Genomic DNA, 15,597 nt, shown 5'->3' with positions numbered 1-15,597 from the left:
CTTTCAAAAGTGTTTTGTTAAAGTTGTTGAATTTACTTTTGTTAAATTAATCTCTTATTTATGACCCTTCTCCCCGCGATATATGCCATGTAGGTTCTGTAATATACATGGCGGCCTACATGGTGACATGCACACACGCACACACGGCCATGCGAAACAACAACACACACATGCACGGCCGCCATGTAGTTGGCGGGTGAAAAAGTAAGGTTAGATTCACAGCTGGTCGAGCGGAATGTGGAGGAAAGGAATGTGAAGAAGAAGTGAGGGATGGGACGTCGGAGGAGGAGCCAAATGGCAAGGCGAAAAGCTAAAGGGTGATAGTCATCGATGTATCGATGGCACGATGGTGATACAAATTGGAAAGCAATAATGAATTAAAACGTCTATTTTCATTATACAAAATACTCAGAACTTTAGAAGGCTCTTATTTAGACGTGACAGGAACCTGATTATTATGGAAACTTCAACTCAACCATTCATGATCATCTTTATCTCAAAATAAATGAATAAATGAATTATTTGAAAATATCGCACAACTTTCGTTCATCGGTGAGTCCCATCGCTAAGCCTATCGATACTTGTATAGCTCTTCGCCGCGTTTGCTGCCTCGCAGAAGGAAAATAAAAATTAACGCAGGAGCGCAAAAAGCGGAAAATAGAGTTTAACGGAACCAACGGGATTGCAAAGTGTTAGTAAAGTATTCTGCCCGTCGCCCCGCCGAGTGTTTGTTGTTGGCGGAGTTGTTTTGCGAAGCAATTAATAATAATTTTTGGGTAGATGGAGCCCCTCTGGTGCGAAAGTGGCCGAGTGTGTGCGTGTGTGTGTGTGGTGTACTGGTGTGCTGGTGTGTTTGTGTGAAAAAAGAAATTAAGGGGGGAAAGGAAAGCTAAAGGGGCAAGACGAATGGGCGTCTCTTGAGTTAAATGACATTTTCGCACGTAACTGAAAAATATATATACGTGTATTAATAAAAATAAATACACACTGCCCAGCAGGCGCAGGCATCGGGGCAGAAGCAGAAAGAAGCAGAAAAGGCGCATGCTCGGAAATCGAGAAATTGGAAAATCCGCACATCCGCACATCCGCGCCCAAAAAACCTTTCCTGAAAACCCAATCCCGAAACTAATAGAGACCCATAGTTAATCGCGTGAGATTGGCTGGCTGGCTGGCCTGGAGCGAGGAGGAAAAAACAACAACAACTGCGGTGTAATTTACACACATTATAATTGCAAAATAAAAGTGCAGTGATTGGTCGTCGCTCCTAGTGACGTCCTGCTCTCGCGCACGCATCTCCGGCCTGTCGGTAGTCTGTTTTGATTTTCGCTTCGTGAAAATAAGCGCGCGAAAGGGGTGCTCGTGTACTTTCTTTTGACCTACCAACCAACCACCCACTCGCTACCGCACGACCTCTCCCGAGTGCATCGCAATGTTTGTGATAAGCGATAAAGACAGATGTTTGTGTACATAACGGTCCGCTAGAACAACAAACCACGCACACACACATGTTGCACATATATTTTTTTTTTTCTGTATTTTTGTGCTGGATGGCACTTTTTTTGGTTTTTTTGTTTTTTTTGCCGCCATTCGTCGTTTGTAATTCGAAACTAATTCGTTAACGCTCGACAACTTTTATTTGTTCGAACAGCCCGAACTTACCGTCAGACAGCAAGCAACCAAAGAGAGCCACCACCAATTCTTTTTAGTCCAGAATCCAATCCCGCAGAGGAGCAAAGTTTCCAATAAGCAAGCATACATAAATGGTTTCTACTTTCATTGGCCTATTGGGTGAGTTGGATTACGTTGTGACTCCAGCACTCCAGAATACAAAAATTTAACTTTTCCTTTTTTTTTTTAGACATTCAATCATGGTGGGAGATACCGTGTATTTCGCATTTCTGTTCATTGTTTAGTTCCGCCTTTGATCTTCCCGACATCGATATCGAGGTAACAGCTTCGCTCCACTATTCCCACTAGATTTGATTAATTCAACTTTTTCCTCCTGCAGGACCTCGAATCGGCGCTGCTCTCCGATGGTACCAGCGATGAGGATCAGGTTGCCCTAGTGCCCGAGTTAATTGTGCGCCTGCTGAAGGGTTGCGATGCGCTACAGTCGGTAGCCAAGGAAATCACACACAGCAACTATCAGATGTTCTTGCGTCGCTTCCTGCGCCAACAGTGTCGCCTGCACCAGACCGAGAACCACTTCGACACGGACGTTGACTTCCAGTCGCTGCCCGTGCGCAAGCGCCTGCACATCCTGCACGACCTGTGCCATTTCCGCCTCGACTCGGCCGATGTGCAGGTCATTCTCAGCAACTTAGAGGCGGACAGTCTGCGCGTGGAGCCCCTCGGCTACGACGCAAAGAACTCCGGCTACTGGTACTTCTACGGCACGCGCCTCTATCGTGAGGACAAGGCCACTGGAGCAGCAGCATCTGGCTCGTCTGGATCTGGATCTGGGGCTGTGGGCGGAGCAGCGTTCACTTCAGCGGGTGGAGCTGGTAGCAAGGGCACCGTCTGGCAGGTCATCTGCTTTACCGAGGAGGATTGGCAGAATTTGGCGGCCAAGTTCAAGACCTCCACCAACGCCAAGGAGCGCGAACTATTCCAGATACTTGATGAGAACTTTTTGCCCAAGCTGCCGCAGCTTTTCCGTGAGCGTGAGCGTTTGAGGCGCAGGAAGTAAGTGAAGTTTTTGTGTAAAAATAATGCAGAATTTTAATAAAAAATACTAATTATTATAGACTCCTGCAAGTGCGCAACTCCAGCCGTATTCGCAACCTTGCCGAGCTAAAGGCGCGCCAGGAAGAGGAGCGCCAGCGTCGCGAGCGTGAGAATCTCTACCAGGAACGGCAGAACGCTAACTGGGTAGCACTGCCGGCGCAGCAGCAGCAGCAGCAGCCGCAGCAACAGCAACAGCAGACCCAACGCACACGCAGACGGTTAGATCGAACTAAATTCTAACCGCCTGGCGGATAGCTCATCCACACAGCAGAACCAGACACAACCGAAACAGACATCCAGACATCCACCACACTCGCATACCGAAAGCATCTTTGAGTTACGTTTTCAATTGATCTTTTGAGTTGCCGTATACTTATAATTTGTTGAGCCCGACACTTTTCGCTTGCCATTTGTGTTGCGTCAGCAGAACCACTCTCAGCCGAACCAAAATCGAATCGAAAATCAAGCCACCAAGCATCAAGCCAAGCATCTGCGTGTTCGAGTAGCGAGGCCCGGAACTATGACGATCGGAGCGAGGAGCAGCACTTAATTTGAGTTTACCCATCATTTAGTTTTGTATATGGGAGAATTGGTTGGATTTCGTTTTCAAAAAAGATCTGTAAGCATGCTTTCTGATATATTTACATTTGATATTCGACCACCTTATGATTTACGTTCGATTTACGTTGAGTTTTCAATCGCATTTAACTCACCAGCCACAGACAGGGAGAGCTCCAACATTGCCATCCAACCATCACTCGAGAATCGCCTAGTATTAGATGTATTTATTAAATGGATTTCCCCTTATTTTATTTATTTCTCGCATCCAGATCGCAATCGACTTCAACGGCTAGCGGTATTTCCACATACGCAAGCTCCCTGAGACGAACAACCACAACTAATTCGAGCGAATTTCTGTGCCACAGGGAAACCTTCTGCCTCACGCCAGAAAACGAAGACGAGGAGGCGCCAGAAAACGACGACGAGGAGCAGCAGAACCCCGAGCAGCCGCAGGAACCAGAGCCAGAGCACCGGGAGGAGGAGCACCAGGAGGAATCACTAGCGGCTTCAGCAAGCGGCAACGATTTTCGGTCACCCCAAACGCCTCCGGAATTAAAGAGCAAGAGCCACCATCACCGTCATCATCATCAACACCACCACCACCACCACAAGAAGAAAAAGTCGGGTAAGAAGCAGAAGAAGCGCCATCGGGAGAGAGATCGCGACAGAGATCATCACCATCACCATCGCCGGCGACACAAGCATGCCTCAGAGGCCGACGAACCGGAGGACGACAACAACAACCACAACCACAATAGCAACAGCAATAGCAACACAAACAGCAGTGCCAGCAGCCGACGACGCTGTGGCCACCAGCAGCAGCAACAGCAGCAGCAGCCAGAGTCCAGCCAGGCACCACAAACCTCTCTAAGTCCCGAGGACAAGGAGAACTTCTGTAGGCAGCTTCAGCTCCTGGACACCAACTCGGCTGCCATTGCTGTTGCCACGAGCATCGCTGATCTTGACTTGCCCTCGCCGTTGGCACATGACAGCGAAGTCGAGGAGGCCGAGGAGCAGCACCAGCAGCAACCACCAGAAACCCCAGCACCATCCGTAGTAGCTGCCTCAATGGCGCCAGCGGCGAATGTAAAACTGCCGGGCCGGCAGACAAACAATTCCCTCAGTTCGCTGACGGGCAACATCTTCATACCGGCAGGAAGTAGCCAGCCGGCGCAGCAGCAACAGTCACAGCAGGAGCAACAGGCACAGAGCAGCAGTAGCACCAGCAACAGCAGCAACACCAACAGCGCCGCCAGCACAGTGCGGTCCAAGAAGCAGAAGGCCGTCCTGAACAGCAGCAAGGCGGCGGACAAGGCGGAGCGCAGCCTCAGCAAAGCGGAGGCGGCGGGAAAATCGAAGAAGTCCACGGCTGGGTCCTCTGCGTCCTCGTCCTCGAGCAAAGCAGAGCGCCAGAGCGGAGCCTACTCGGACAAGAGCGGCGATGAGTAAGTCGGCTGGAGGAGGCCCTCCACTTTGTAGAGAAAATAGTATTAAGTCTACTCTGGAAACATTCTTTGAGCTTTTGCTTGCTGAAAAAGGGGGAGACTGCATCGTGATGGAGGATATGTCTATAAAGAGATTCCTTATTTTTCCTTATTTTATAAATAAAATTATGATTTCAATTCCATCCCGATGCAGCCCCCTAGTACTGTTGTTGATTTTGATTATTGTGTTTGCGGTCTTTGCTGGGATCGTGGACCCTTCTCCATTGTCCCCCTCATGCTATTTAGTCGAAATTTAGTTTAAGCTTCGCATGCTACTCTCTCCTTCCATCTACTCACCCATCGATCTGTAAATAATGTGATTAATTGATTAACATTTTATCATTGTTATTGTAAATTTTTGTGCCCACCTACCCGCCAAAAAAAAAAAACAAAAAACATTCCGACTGTTCATCAAACTCCCAAAAAAAAAAAAAAAAAATATAATGTAGCCATGTAAATAGTAGCAACCGTAGCACCACCACCACCAACAACAACAGCAGCCTTAACAACAACAACAACCATAAGCACAACAACAACAACAACAACAGCCAGTCAACGACGGCAGCAGCAACAACATCAACAGCAACGTCGCACGGATATCATAATAATTCGAATCATAATCAAAATAGTCATCACCACCATAACCACTACCACCATCATCACCACCATCATTCCACTAACCATAACAGTAATAAACACAAATCCAAATCGCACCACTCCCTAACCCACCACAACCACAACCACAACAACAACAACAACCACACCTCAGCAACACCAGAAACGACAGCAAACACACCAAACAACCACTCAACGTACAACTCCTCCTCAAATCATGCGAATATTCTTAGCTTCACCGAAACGGAGGAGGTCCTGCAGATCGGGATGCACAAGGTGCTCGTCTACGTCAAGAACCACAGAGATGCCTGGCCGTTTATGGATCCCGTTGAAGAGGATATAGCACCTCGCTACTACTCGATCATCCGAAGGTAAGGCGGTTATCTAACCCATCATTTTCATATTCTAAGGCGCTCTTATGTCCTCTTACAGACCCATGGACTTGCTGAAGATGGAGGACAAGCTGGACAGTGGAGAGTATCACAAGTTCAGTGAATTTCGTAATGACTTTCGCTTGATTGTAAACAACTGCAGGTTGTACAATGGGCACAACAATGGTAATGGTAACAGTGACCAACTCCTCCTATTCCATCTAATGCAAAGTCCTAACCCCCTCAGAGTACACGGAGATGGTCAACAATCTGCAGGATGCTTTCGAGAAGGCCACTAAGAAGTACTTCGATAATCTGTCCGACGACGACGACGACGATCCGAACCTCAGCTACCCCGCCGCCGATTCCAAGATGAATGTCTTTCGGGAGAAGTACTTCAGCAAGAAGACCAAAGAGGAGGCGGAAAAGGACGTGGTGGGCCGGCCGGAGAGCAGCCCCGAGGAAGATCAGAGCGACATCGGGGAGGAAGCCGCCCAGAAGGTCCAGAAACGCAAGCGCAAGGAGAAGGACAAACGGCGCAAAAAGAAAACCAAGAGCAAGGCGGACCTCGACACCGATGACGAGGACATGGAGGCGGAGAGGGAACCCACTCCGCCAACTCCGCCTGTTCTCAGCAAGAAAAGCAAAGCGGGTAAATTGGCAAAGGATAAGGAGAAGGATAAGGACAAGGAGAAGGAGAAAGAAAAGGAGAAAGACAAAGAAAAGGACAAAGAGAAAGACAAGGATAAGGACTCGTCCTCGTCCAAGCGAGGCCGCAAGCTGAAAGGCGAAAAGTCCTCCAGCAAGCCGGGAAAGCAACAGCAAAAGACCAAAAAGGGGGCCAAGAAGTCTTCTCACGGAACGGAACCCGAATCTGACCTAGACTCTGGTCCCAGCGACGACTCCAGCGACGACGAACACCTGTCCCTGGTCAAGACCAAGTCCCTCATGAAGCCCACTGCGCGGACGATTGCGGCGCAGAAGAAGAAGTCTGTGCCCGCGGAATCGAAGGTGAAAACATCGCCGACAAAGCGGCAGGCGAAGGGGAAGTCCAAAGCTGCGCGCAAGGCGAAGGAGGACTCGGCGGAGAGTGACATATCCGACGTGGATGTGAAGAAGCAACTGCCGCCAACTGCGGCAGCGGCGCTGGCCGAGTCGGCCGCCGAGCTGGAGGATGACGACGAAGACGTACGTGGTGCGGACGGGGACGAGGATGACTCGCGATCGCGCAGCATGTCGCCCTTCAAGGTTGATCTCCACAAGAAATACTCAAAAAGTGCCCTTAACGATGATCTCTCCGAGCTGTTGACTACCGTGAAGAAGGTGCCCAGGCATAAGGAAGATGACGAAGACGCGGACCGAGTCCGCGACGCTGACGGCGATTTTAAATCTCTTAACAACAGTAGGGCCAGCTCCCCAGAGCATGCTGCTCCCATTTCCAAGAAGGGAAAGAAGGGAGAAAGTTCAAAAAAAGAAAAGGAAAAGGATAAAAAGAGCCAAGAAAGGAATAAAGACAAAAGCAAAGATAAGGATAAGGAAAAGGAGAAGGATAAGTCCCGGAAGAAGGGCAAGGAGGAGTCGGCCTTGTCGGCAGCAGCTGCGGCGGCCGCCGCCGAGCAGGCGGAACTGGAGATGCTGCTGCCATTCATGGACAAGTACGACGTGATTAAGTACCGACGAAGTCGCGCCTCCAACTCGCTAGCTCCCGCCGAGGACACCAAACCGGCCAGCACCAAAAACTCCAGGGAGACCAAAAAGACATCAACGAAAAGGGAGAGGTCCCCGGCGGAACCGGCGGAGCCTAAGCGCAGCAGGAAGAGCAAGGACCAAAAGCGATCGAAGGAGCAGTCGGAAAAGCCGGAAAAACCGGAGAAGGCGTCGAAAACAGATTCCGAGAAGCACAGCGAGAAATCAAAAAAGAAAGAGGAGCAATCGAAAGAGAAGGCGGAAAAGCCAGTGAAGGAGAAGCCAGCAAAGGAGAAGTCACCACCGCCTCCCTTGATATCGGAATCAGTCAAGGAACTATCAGCCCCTACGCCGGCAGCTTCCACCCCAGCGAGTAAATCGAAGGAGGCGCCCGGCAAAGCTGCTCCCAAGAAAAGGCCCGACAAGCAAATGCCTCCGCCTCCGAAGCCGGCCGACAAGCCACCGGAGAAGGGCACCGGCAAGAAGGCGGCCAACAAGAAGGCTGCCCAGAAGGCAGGCCAGCCGCAGACCAACAACAACACTAACCTGGCGGCCCTCGATGTGGAAACGGAGCAGACGCTGAAGGACATAAACCGCTGGCTGGAGCACACGCCGCGCTTCACGGAGTTCAGTTCGGCTAGCAACTCCCCGTCCCGCTACACTCTCCTGGACGACTTCGACTCTGGAATCGGCAATAAGCTGGATGCAGCGGACTTCAGAAGACCAGTGGCCCTGGCCGCGTCAAAGGCCGAGCTGGTGCCAACCAAGCTGGCCGAGGCACTCAACGAGTTGGTGAGCGATCCCAAGGAACCGGTCATCAAGTCCGAGTCCGAATCGGCGGCTCCAACGGCCAGCAGTGTGAGCAGCAGCTGCGGAACTCCGCCACATTCGATGCACTCCGGAAACTCCATTGGCAGCACATCTGCCACGGCTGCTTCCAGCTCGAGTTGCTCCATCAACTCGATGGCCACTCCCCTGCCGATAGCGAACACTCCCACGCCAACGCCACCGCCACCACCTCTCATGCCCCTGTCGAAGCCCAAGGAGCACGGTACCACGCAGCTGCTCCTGAACCCGCCACCTCCGCCGCACATCAAGCAGCAGATGGCCAAGGAGGCGAAGCGGAAGTCCTTGAAAGAAAAGCAGGCGGCCCAAGCGGCGCAGGCCCAGCAGGTGAAGGCCAAGGGCAATATAATGAGGACCATCGAGAGGCTCCAGCCCGGCAAGGCGAAGGGGAATCTTATCCAAAACGTCGTGGCGGGGAAAGCAACCGAAGAGAGCAGCGACTCGAATGTTGGCGCCAACTCAGTCAAGGAACCAAAGAACGCCCTGATCACGGAAACAAGCGACGGCGCTCCGAAGCTCAGTCTGGGCACCGTAATCAAGACCCAGGACTTTGCCTTGGGGAAGACGCTGGAGGAGCTGGCGGGCAAGAAGTCCCAAGACGAAGACGAGAGTCCCAGTGAGGAGGTGAAGCCAGAGGAGTCTTCGGCACCAACAACTCCGAACAAGGACCCCCCGAAACCCTTCGAAGCTCTGCTGGAACTAAGTAAAGTCGCCAAATCCTCAGAGGCGCCGAAATCGGAAGCAGGTCAAAAGGAGAAGCCCAATCTCAGCGCCTGGCTCAAGGCCTTCGGTGGCCCGAAGGTGAGCAAGAAGTCCGAGGACGAGGAGAAGCAACAGTCCAGCCTGCAGGACTCGAACAGCGACAGCAAGGTGGCCCCTCCGGCCCATTCTCCGGCCGGTGACAACTTTTCGCTGCCGACGGTCATGCGCCAGAGGAAACCGAGCACTGGAAGCACAAACTCGGAACGAAGTTCCTTCAGCCAGGACCCGGACTCGCCGAGAATCGCCATCGATGAACGATACGGGTCCTACGCAGCGGGCTCGTACACCTCTCCGATCGGGGCCTCCCCCATCGGAGCGTCGCCCATTATGGTGTCGCCAAAGCCAAACGATGATATGGGCAAGCCTGCGTCGCCCTACCCCTTAAACGGAGCCATCAAAGTGGGCTTCTACCAGGACACCACGACCAAGAGCAGTCCGGACAAGAGCTGCAGCCCCAGGGAGATGAACTCCCCATATCCGCAATACTCCCAGCACATCTACTCCTCCGCCTCGTCGCCCAATGTCTCCACTCCCGATCTGAGCGGAACTTCTCCGTACGGAGGGGGAAACAGCTACAATCCCTCCGGCTCGGAAGCGTCAAAGACACCCGCCTACTCCTCCACGTCGCCTCTGCCCATCTACGATCAGTACAAGCAGCCGCGATCCCAGGAGTCGGACTACAACTCCTCGATGAGTCCGAGCACCCCGAATCCCCACTCGCCGTACCAGCAGCCGCAGACCTCTCCGTACACCACCCCGCAACAGTCTCAGTCGACGCAGCCTTCGCCCTTCCACAGCCAGTCGCCTTACCACCAGCAGCAGCACTCACCATATCATCCGCCCGCGGCCCAGCAGCAGCAGTCCTCGCAGCAGTCGTCGCACAGTCCGGCCGCCCACCAACAGGCCCACAGTCCCATGCCGAGCAGTGTGGACTCTCCGGCCTCCTCGGCAGCCACTCAGCCTCCCACTCCGCTGGCCCAGTCTCCGGCGGAGCAGCAGCACTCGCCGTATCAGCAGCCGGTGCTGTCGCCATACCAGCAACCTCAGCAACAGCAACAGCAGCAACAAGTTCAGCCTCCGGTGGTGGCTCCAGTTCAACCTGCATCAGGTTCCGTGCCATCGACGGGTGAGTCTTCACTTTCTAAAGTGGTTTCTGCTTTACGTTTACCTCTTGGTCTATCTGCAGCTCTGGGCAACAACGGATATGGTACCTCTCACGAGGGCTACCAGCAACAGCAACATCAGCAGCAGCAACAGCAGCAGCAGCGCTCTCTGTACAATCCAGCCACTTTGATTAATCCCTTGCCAAGCTCTGCATCTTCCACGGCCTCCATTACTAAGCCGAACAACGACTGGAGTCTCAGTCGAAGCCTGTTGCCCCCCAGCATTACGAATCCTACCAATCAGGTGCAACAACAGCAACAGACAACTGGGCAACAACAGCAGCAGCCGCAGTTGCAGGCGACCCAACAGCAGCAGTCGCTCTTGCAGACGCCTTCACAACAACAGCAGTTGCAGGCAACACAGCAAGCTCAGCAGCAATTGCAGACGCCACAACAGCAGCAGCAGCCATTGCAGGCGCCACAACAGCAGCAGCAGCAATTGCAGACGCCACAACAGCAGCAGCAACAGCCAAAGATTCTGCCACAGCAGCAGCAACAAGTGTTGGGGCATCAACAGGCACAGAAGCCGAAATACCCAACATACGCGCAGTACCAGTCGACCAATGCAGCAGCCAATGCAGCGGCAGCAGCAGATGCAGTGGACACCCAGCAGCAACAGCAGCAGCAGCAGCTTCAAAAGATTGTGCCGCCAAGCTACGGCAGCGACATGGCCACTTTTATGCAGCAAATTCAGCAGCCTCCTAAAACGGAGACATTGATCAACCCTCTGAAAAGACCTGGCGAGGAAATGGGCATGGACTACAGTGGTAATTCTGTAAACAAATTGGCGAAAATAGATGAGACTGCAGCTCAGCAGCAACAACAGCAGCAACAACAGCAGCAGCAACAGCAACAGCAACAGCAGCAGCAACAGACCCATAACCAAACGCAATCCCTGATAAACAAACAACAGCAAATGTTCAACAGTTTCTTGGGTTCCATGGCATTCGGGAAGCCTTTGGGCAACATAGCGCCCGACAAGGCATTTGAGATGTACAACAGAGCGGCGGCCATGGGTTTCCCCAAGGACTTTGGCAAGGATAACAGTTGCCAGTTGCAGCAGCAACAGCAGCAGCAGCCACAACAACAAACTCCCCAAGCCAGCAGCAACAAGCAACAGGGTAACCAGCAACAGGCGCAGCTGAATCAGCCGCATCTGACTCAGCTACAAACGGCCCACAATCAGAACTATCAACAGCAGCAGCAGCAGCAGACGCAGGCGCAGAAGTTGACCCTGCAACAGCAACAGCCGCCGCAGCAACACAATTACCAGCAACAGCAGGCGCAGATGAACCATAACTACAACGCCACGCAGCAACAGCAGCCGACAACGGTCGAGAAACCAGCCGCTGCCCAGTCGGCGGGGGCTGCTTCGGGCGGCGATGCCAACAGCAACATGATGCATCTGCCATCCACAGCTCACCAGCATCATCTCAGCCAGACCCACCATTTGGCTGCCTACAACAAGCCCACGCCGCCTCCGCCCCAGACCTACAGCAACCCACTGATGCACAGCCTCACGGAATCAATGCTGGGCTATGCCGGCAACTACTTCGACAAGTCTATGCCGCCGGCGGCCCACATGTACAGTGCCTCGAGTGCAGCGGCCACGGCTTACGGCAATCCAGCGCAGCAGTTGCCGGGTAACTATGTTCCCGGTAACAACAATCCCGCGCACCAGCCGCAGCAGCAACAGCAGCAGCCCCAACAACAGCAGCAGCAGCAGCAGCCACAACCGCAAGTTGCGCCTGCCGAAGTCAAAGCTCCGGCAAAAAGAGGAAGGAAAAAGAAGGCAGCAACAATCCAAGCCGAGGCAGCGGCTGCCGCTGCAAAACAACAGCAGCAGCAGCAACAACAGCAGGCCCAACAGCAGCAACAAGTGGCCACGGCCCAGCAGCAGCAACAACAACAGCAGCAACAACAGCAGCAGCAGCAACAGGCACAGCAACAGCAGCAGCACCAGACCATGCCGCAGTACAATTCTGCCACGCATTCGCAGGCGCTGCACCAAGGATTCCAACTATACGCGGGCCTGAAATCCGGCGGAGTGTCCTCACCAGTGCCCAGCACAGGAGCCACGCCGGCGACAGGTTCGGGCAATGCCAACCAAACGGCGGCCGATGCGGCTGCCATTTCGCTGAAGACTTCCACGGGAATGGTTCCGGGCAGTGCCTTTAATTTCGCTCCTACACCAGGAGCCCTGGGATTGTATGGGGATCAATCGGCAGCGGCGGCAGCCAGTAGCTATCTGGACCAGTTTAGAGACGCACCCAATCCTTACTATATGCCGCCGGCGCCAGCGCATAGTGGAGCAGCCCCCAATCCGGGTGCTAATCCCAAGGACTCGAGTCAAAACCCACTAAATACAGCTGCCGGATCGTATCCGTTCCTGGCGGCAGCACATCCTTCCACGCGGGCAGCCGCGGCAGCAGCAGCATATCCATTTGGGGACCCCAACTCGCAGTTGTATCAGCAGTACTTGCGGCGCGACGACTTCCACTCCCGGATGATCTTCAACCAGAGTCTGCTGGGCGGGCCGGCAGCGGCGGCGGCGGCAGCAGCCGGATACGGGCAACCGCCGCCGCCGCCGTCGGCCTATCAACGGGCCACGCTGGGCATGCCCAAGCCGTATGACATTAACCGGCAATCATGGTTTTAGCAGTACGCCAGTGCCGCCAACGTGGATCTCCAAGGAGACGAACTGACGGGGGCGGCCACTGGATCAGTCGGAACATCGGGAACAGGAGCGTCTTCGACGGCAGCTACACAGCGATGAGATTGGGAATAGGATCTCTGGGATTAGAAAGGTTTCAGCCACAGGGGCCGAGTGGTTCCAAAGGGGTTAGCACACGCCTGAATTTTATTTTCGTTTTTAAATATTTGTTTGGCGGTCTTTTTTATTTTGTATTTAATTCCGCTCGTTGAAGTTCAAAGGGCTTTTATTTTTTTATTTGAACGCTATATTTATTATTTTATTAAATCCAATCCCGGATCGCTTTCGAAAATGAAAATACGAAGGGCAGAAGCCACTTTGCCGATCGTCCGGAGCGCGATTTTTAAGTACTGATATTTGATATTCATTTGCGAGACTCGAATTCCACTGCCCAGCCTGGTGCGTCGTCCCTAATTTTCATCATCCGTGATCCGTAGTACTACGACCACTTCTTTTGTGCAATGTTTCCTCTTGACTGCAGTTGCGCCCTGGACCTTGGGCACGCCTAATTAGAAAGTTTTGTTGGTCTAAGTATGTTTCATAGAAGTCTTTAGTTGTAAGCCTTCTGTTAATGACAATTACTTTTAATAGATGTAGTCGATTAGGCCTCTAATTTAATTTAATTGAACTTAATTTGTTTTAAATGCTTAACAAAGGAACGAAGCGAAATCGAAGCGAAGGAAAGGAAATGCAGAAATTCAAAGAATTGCTCTAAAGCTAACTCCCCAGACTATAATTAGACTTTAGTTTTTCCAGAATTTAACTCGTAGCTGTAGAACGTGTAAAGAACTACGATTATTAATTTTATTAATATTGATTATGTAATACGACTTTATAGCTATTATCGATTCGTGCTGCGGGCAATTTGTTGAAATATTTATTAATCAAACTGATCGAAGAGATTCGCAACACAACCTAAACTTAAATACTACAAATCGAAGAGAGAAGATACCTTTAGTTGTAGAACGCCAAGCAGATGTATAAACTTTTGTTACATATTCTAAGTGGAAAGTACGTCTATTTAATATAAAGTCCCCTCTCCACCCATCAAGTAAAAATAAACCGATTCAACCTATGTGCAACATTCCGCCACATCACCCACACCCCCTCCCAAACAAAATATTAATTGCTGTACATAAAAAACCGATAAAAAAAAAAACAGACAGTGAAAACAACTCAAAAAGTGTAGCTTTAAACGGTGTATAAATCGGTCGAGGAAAGCAGAACAATTCAAAATTATCAAATTAATGAAAAAGTGTCTTAGTCGCCGTTAAAAAGAAGGAAACGCATAAAACCGAAATCCCATAATAACGATAAATAAATAAATTCATATATATATATTTAGTGAAAAAAGAAAAACAAAAACAAAAGAACCCGTATTCGATTAAGTTGTTAAAGCTTTCGTTTTGCAAACGTACATATATTTAAAAATTCTTTACGATAACCTAGTTGATAAAAAGGATGAGATGGATGAGATGTGGAGAGAAAGCGGTACCTAGAGCATAAAGAGCAGCAACAAACATATTTAAAGAACCACAAGCTAAAATATTATATTAATAACTAATATGTATACATAAATTATATATATACAAACATATATATTATATGCAGTAAGTGCAGCGAGTGCACACATTATACATAAATCTGTATGTATAGGCTACGTCAGCAAAAACCAGAGTAAATTACAATAAAGAATTCTATTGCATATTGTACGAAATCCGAAGAACCTCTGCTCCATTGAAGGTAATAATTCGCCAATTTCGCCAGCCAGCATCCGAGCGAGCAATTATAATGCAATTTGACGCTCTCTCGACACGGCACGCGTTCATTTGCATACAATTGCTGTCCGGACCGGGCCACGTTAAGTGGGATTGCCCTTCACCAGCCCGTGTTCCCAGTTTCCAATTCCCAGACCCAGGCGATTGCAGACTCCCACCCAGCCAGCTAGCCATCTAGTGGATGGAGTCTAGGGGCTGGAATCTACACGGCCAGAAATTAAGTCAGAACTTGAATCGGTTGGTTAGGCGAGGTCAACTCGCTATTTTTCCAATTATATTTGAAAGTAAGAAAATCCAAGAGTATTTCAAATTAATTATCCAATTGTTATAAAGTTCTATTGATATGTTTCAAATTGGTTTATCCGAAACTTAAATAATAAATGGATTAATATTGAATTCAAAATACTTAGGAAACCATTAGAAAAATGTGTAATATCTCGACTTGAACTATCTCTAATCTGTTGCCGTAAAACCAGATCGCGTCTAAAAGCTTTAAATGAATGCAGTTTGGTTTTTCTGTGCACCGATCATCTGGACAGGTGTTTGAGGAGAACACGAAGTCGGGAAGCGTGTTGCTAATGTGCAGTACCATTTACCGGGTTCGCCCGGCCTGCCCCGACCTGCCCGACCTGGCCCGAAAGCTTTTAAATCGCTCCAAGCAATCGATCAGATTTAATTATCATCGCTAAAGCGATTAAAACAATGTCTTGGAGTGGTGACATGTGGCGGATGGCTGGCTGGCTTTCGCTTCGACGAGTTATCCCAGGAATCTCCGCCGTCATGGCTAAGAGGGCAAATTCCCCGGGGAGAGGTCAAGCCCGGGCGATGACGTATTGCGAAGCAGGTTAAGGAAAACCAACCAATTACCCCGAACACGCCGCTAATTAAATA

General features: G+C 50.7%; 1 protein-coding gene across 8 annotated transcripts; it reads left to right on the top strand.

The window, feature by feature from the left end:
- The first annotated feature begins 454 nt into the window (after positions 1-454).
- Positions 455-14,645, top strand: LOC6493756 (cat eye syndrome critical region protein 2 homolog). 8 transcript variants are annotated; one of them, XM_032454839.1, is made up of 10 exons: positions 455-552; positions 1,649-1,788; positions 1,859-1,947; positions 2,009-2,685; positions 2,748-2,945; positions 3,558-4,733; positions 5,222-5,758; positions 5,820-5,950; positions 6,006-10,178; positions 10,239-14,645. In XM_032454839.1, the coding sequence occupies exons 2-10, from the start codon at positions 1,761-1,763 to the stop codon at positions 12,872-12,874; spliced, it is 9,645 nt and encodes a 3,214-aa protein (XP_032310730.1). In that variant the 5' UTR covers positions 455-552; positions 1,649-1,760; the 3' UTR covers positions 12,875-14,645. The 8 variants fall into 8 exon arrangements, 6 of the variants coding, with proteins under 6 accessions (XP_032310730.1, XP_032310733.1, XP_032310732.1 ...); XM_032454842.1 differs by lacking the exon at positions 455-552 and adding an exon at positions 559-691 and having other exon boundaries at positions 5,621-5,758; positions 5,820-5,944; XM_032454841.1 differs by lacking the exon at positions 455-552 and adding an exon at positions 559-691 and having other exon boundaries at positions 5,621-5,758.
- Positions 14,646-15,597: the final 952 nt, after the last annotated feature.

Source organism: Drosophila ananassae, chromosome 2R (assembly GCF_017639315.1).
Source record: "Drosophila ananassae strain 14024-0371.13 chromosome 2R, ASM1763931v2, whole genome shotgun sequence".
NCBI lineage: Eukaryota > Metazoa > Arthropoda > Insecta > Diptera > Drosophilidae > Drosophila > Drosophila ananassae.
The sequence above is the reverse complement of the archived record's forward strand: the minus strand, read 5'-3'. Positions and strand labels throughout refer to the sequence as shown.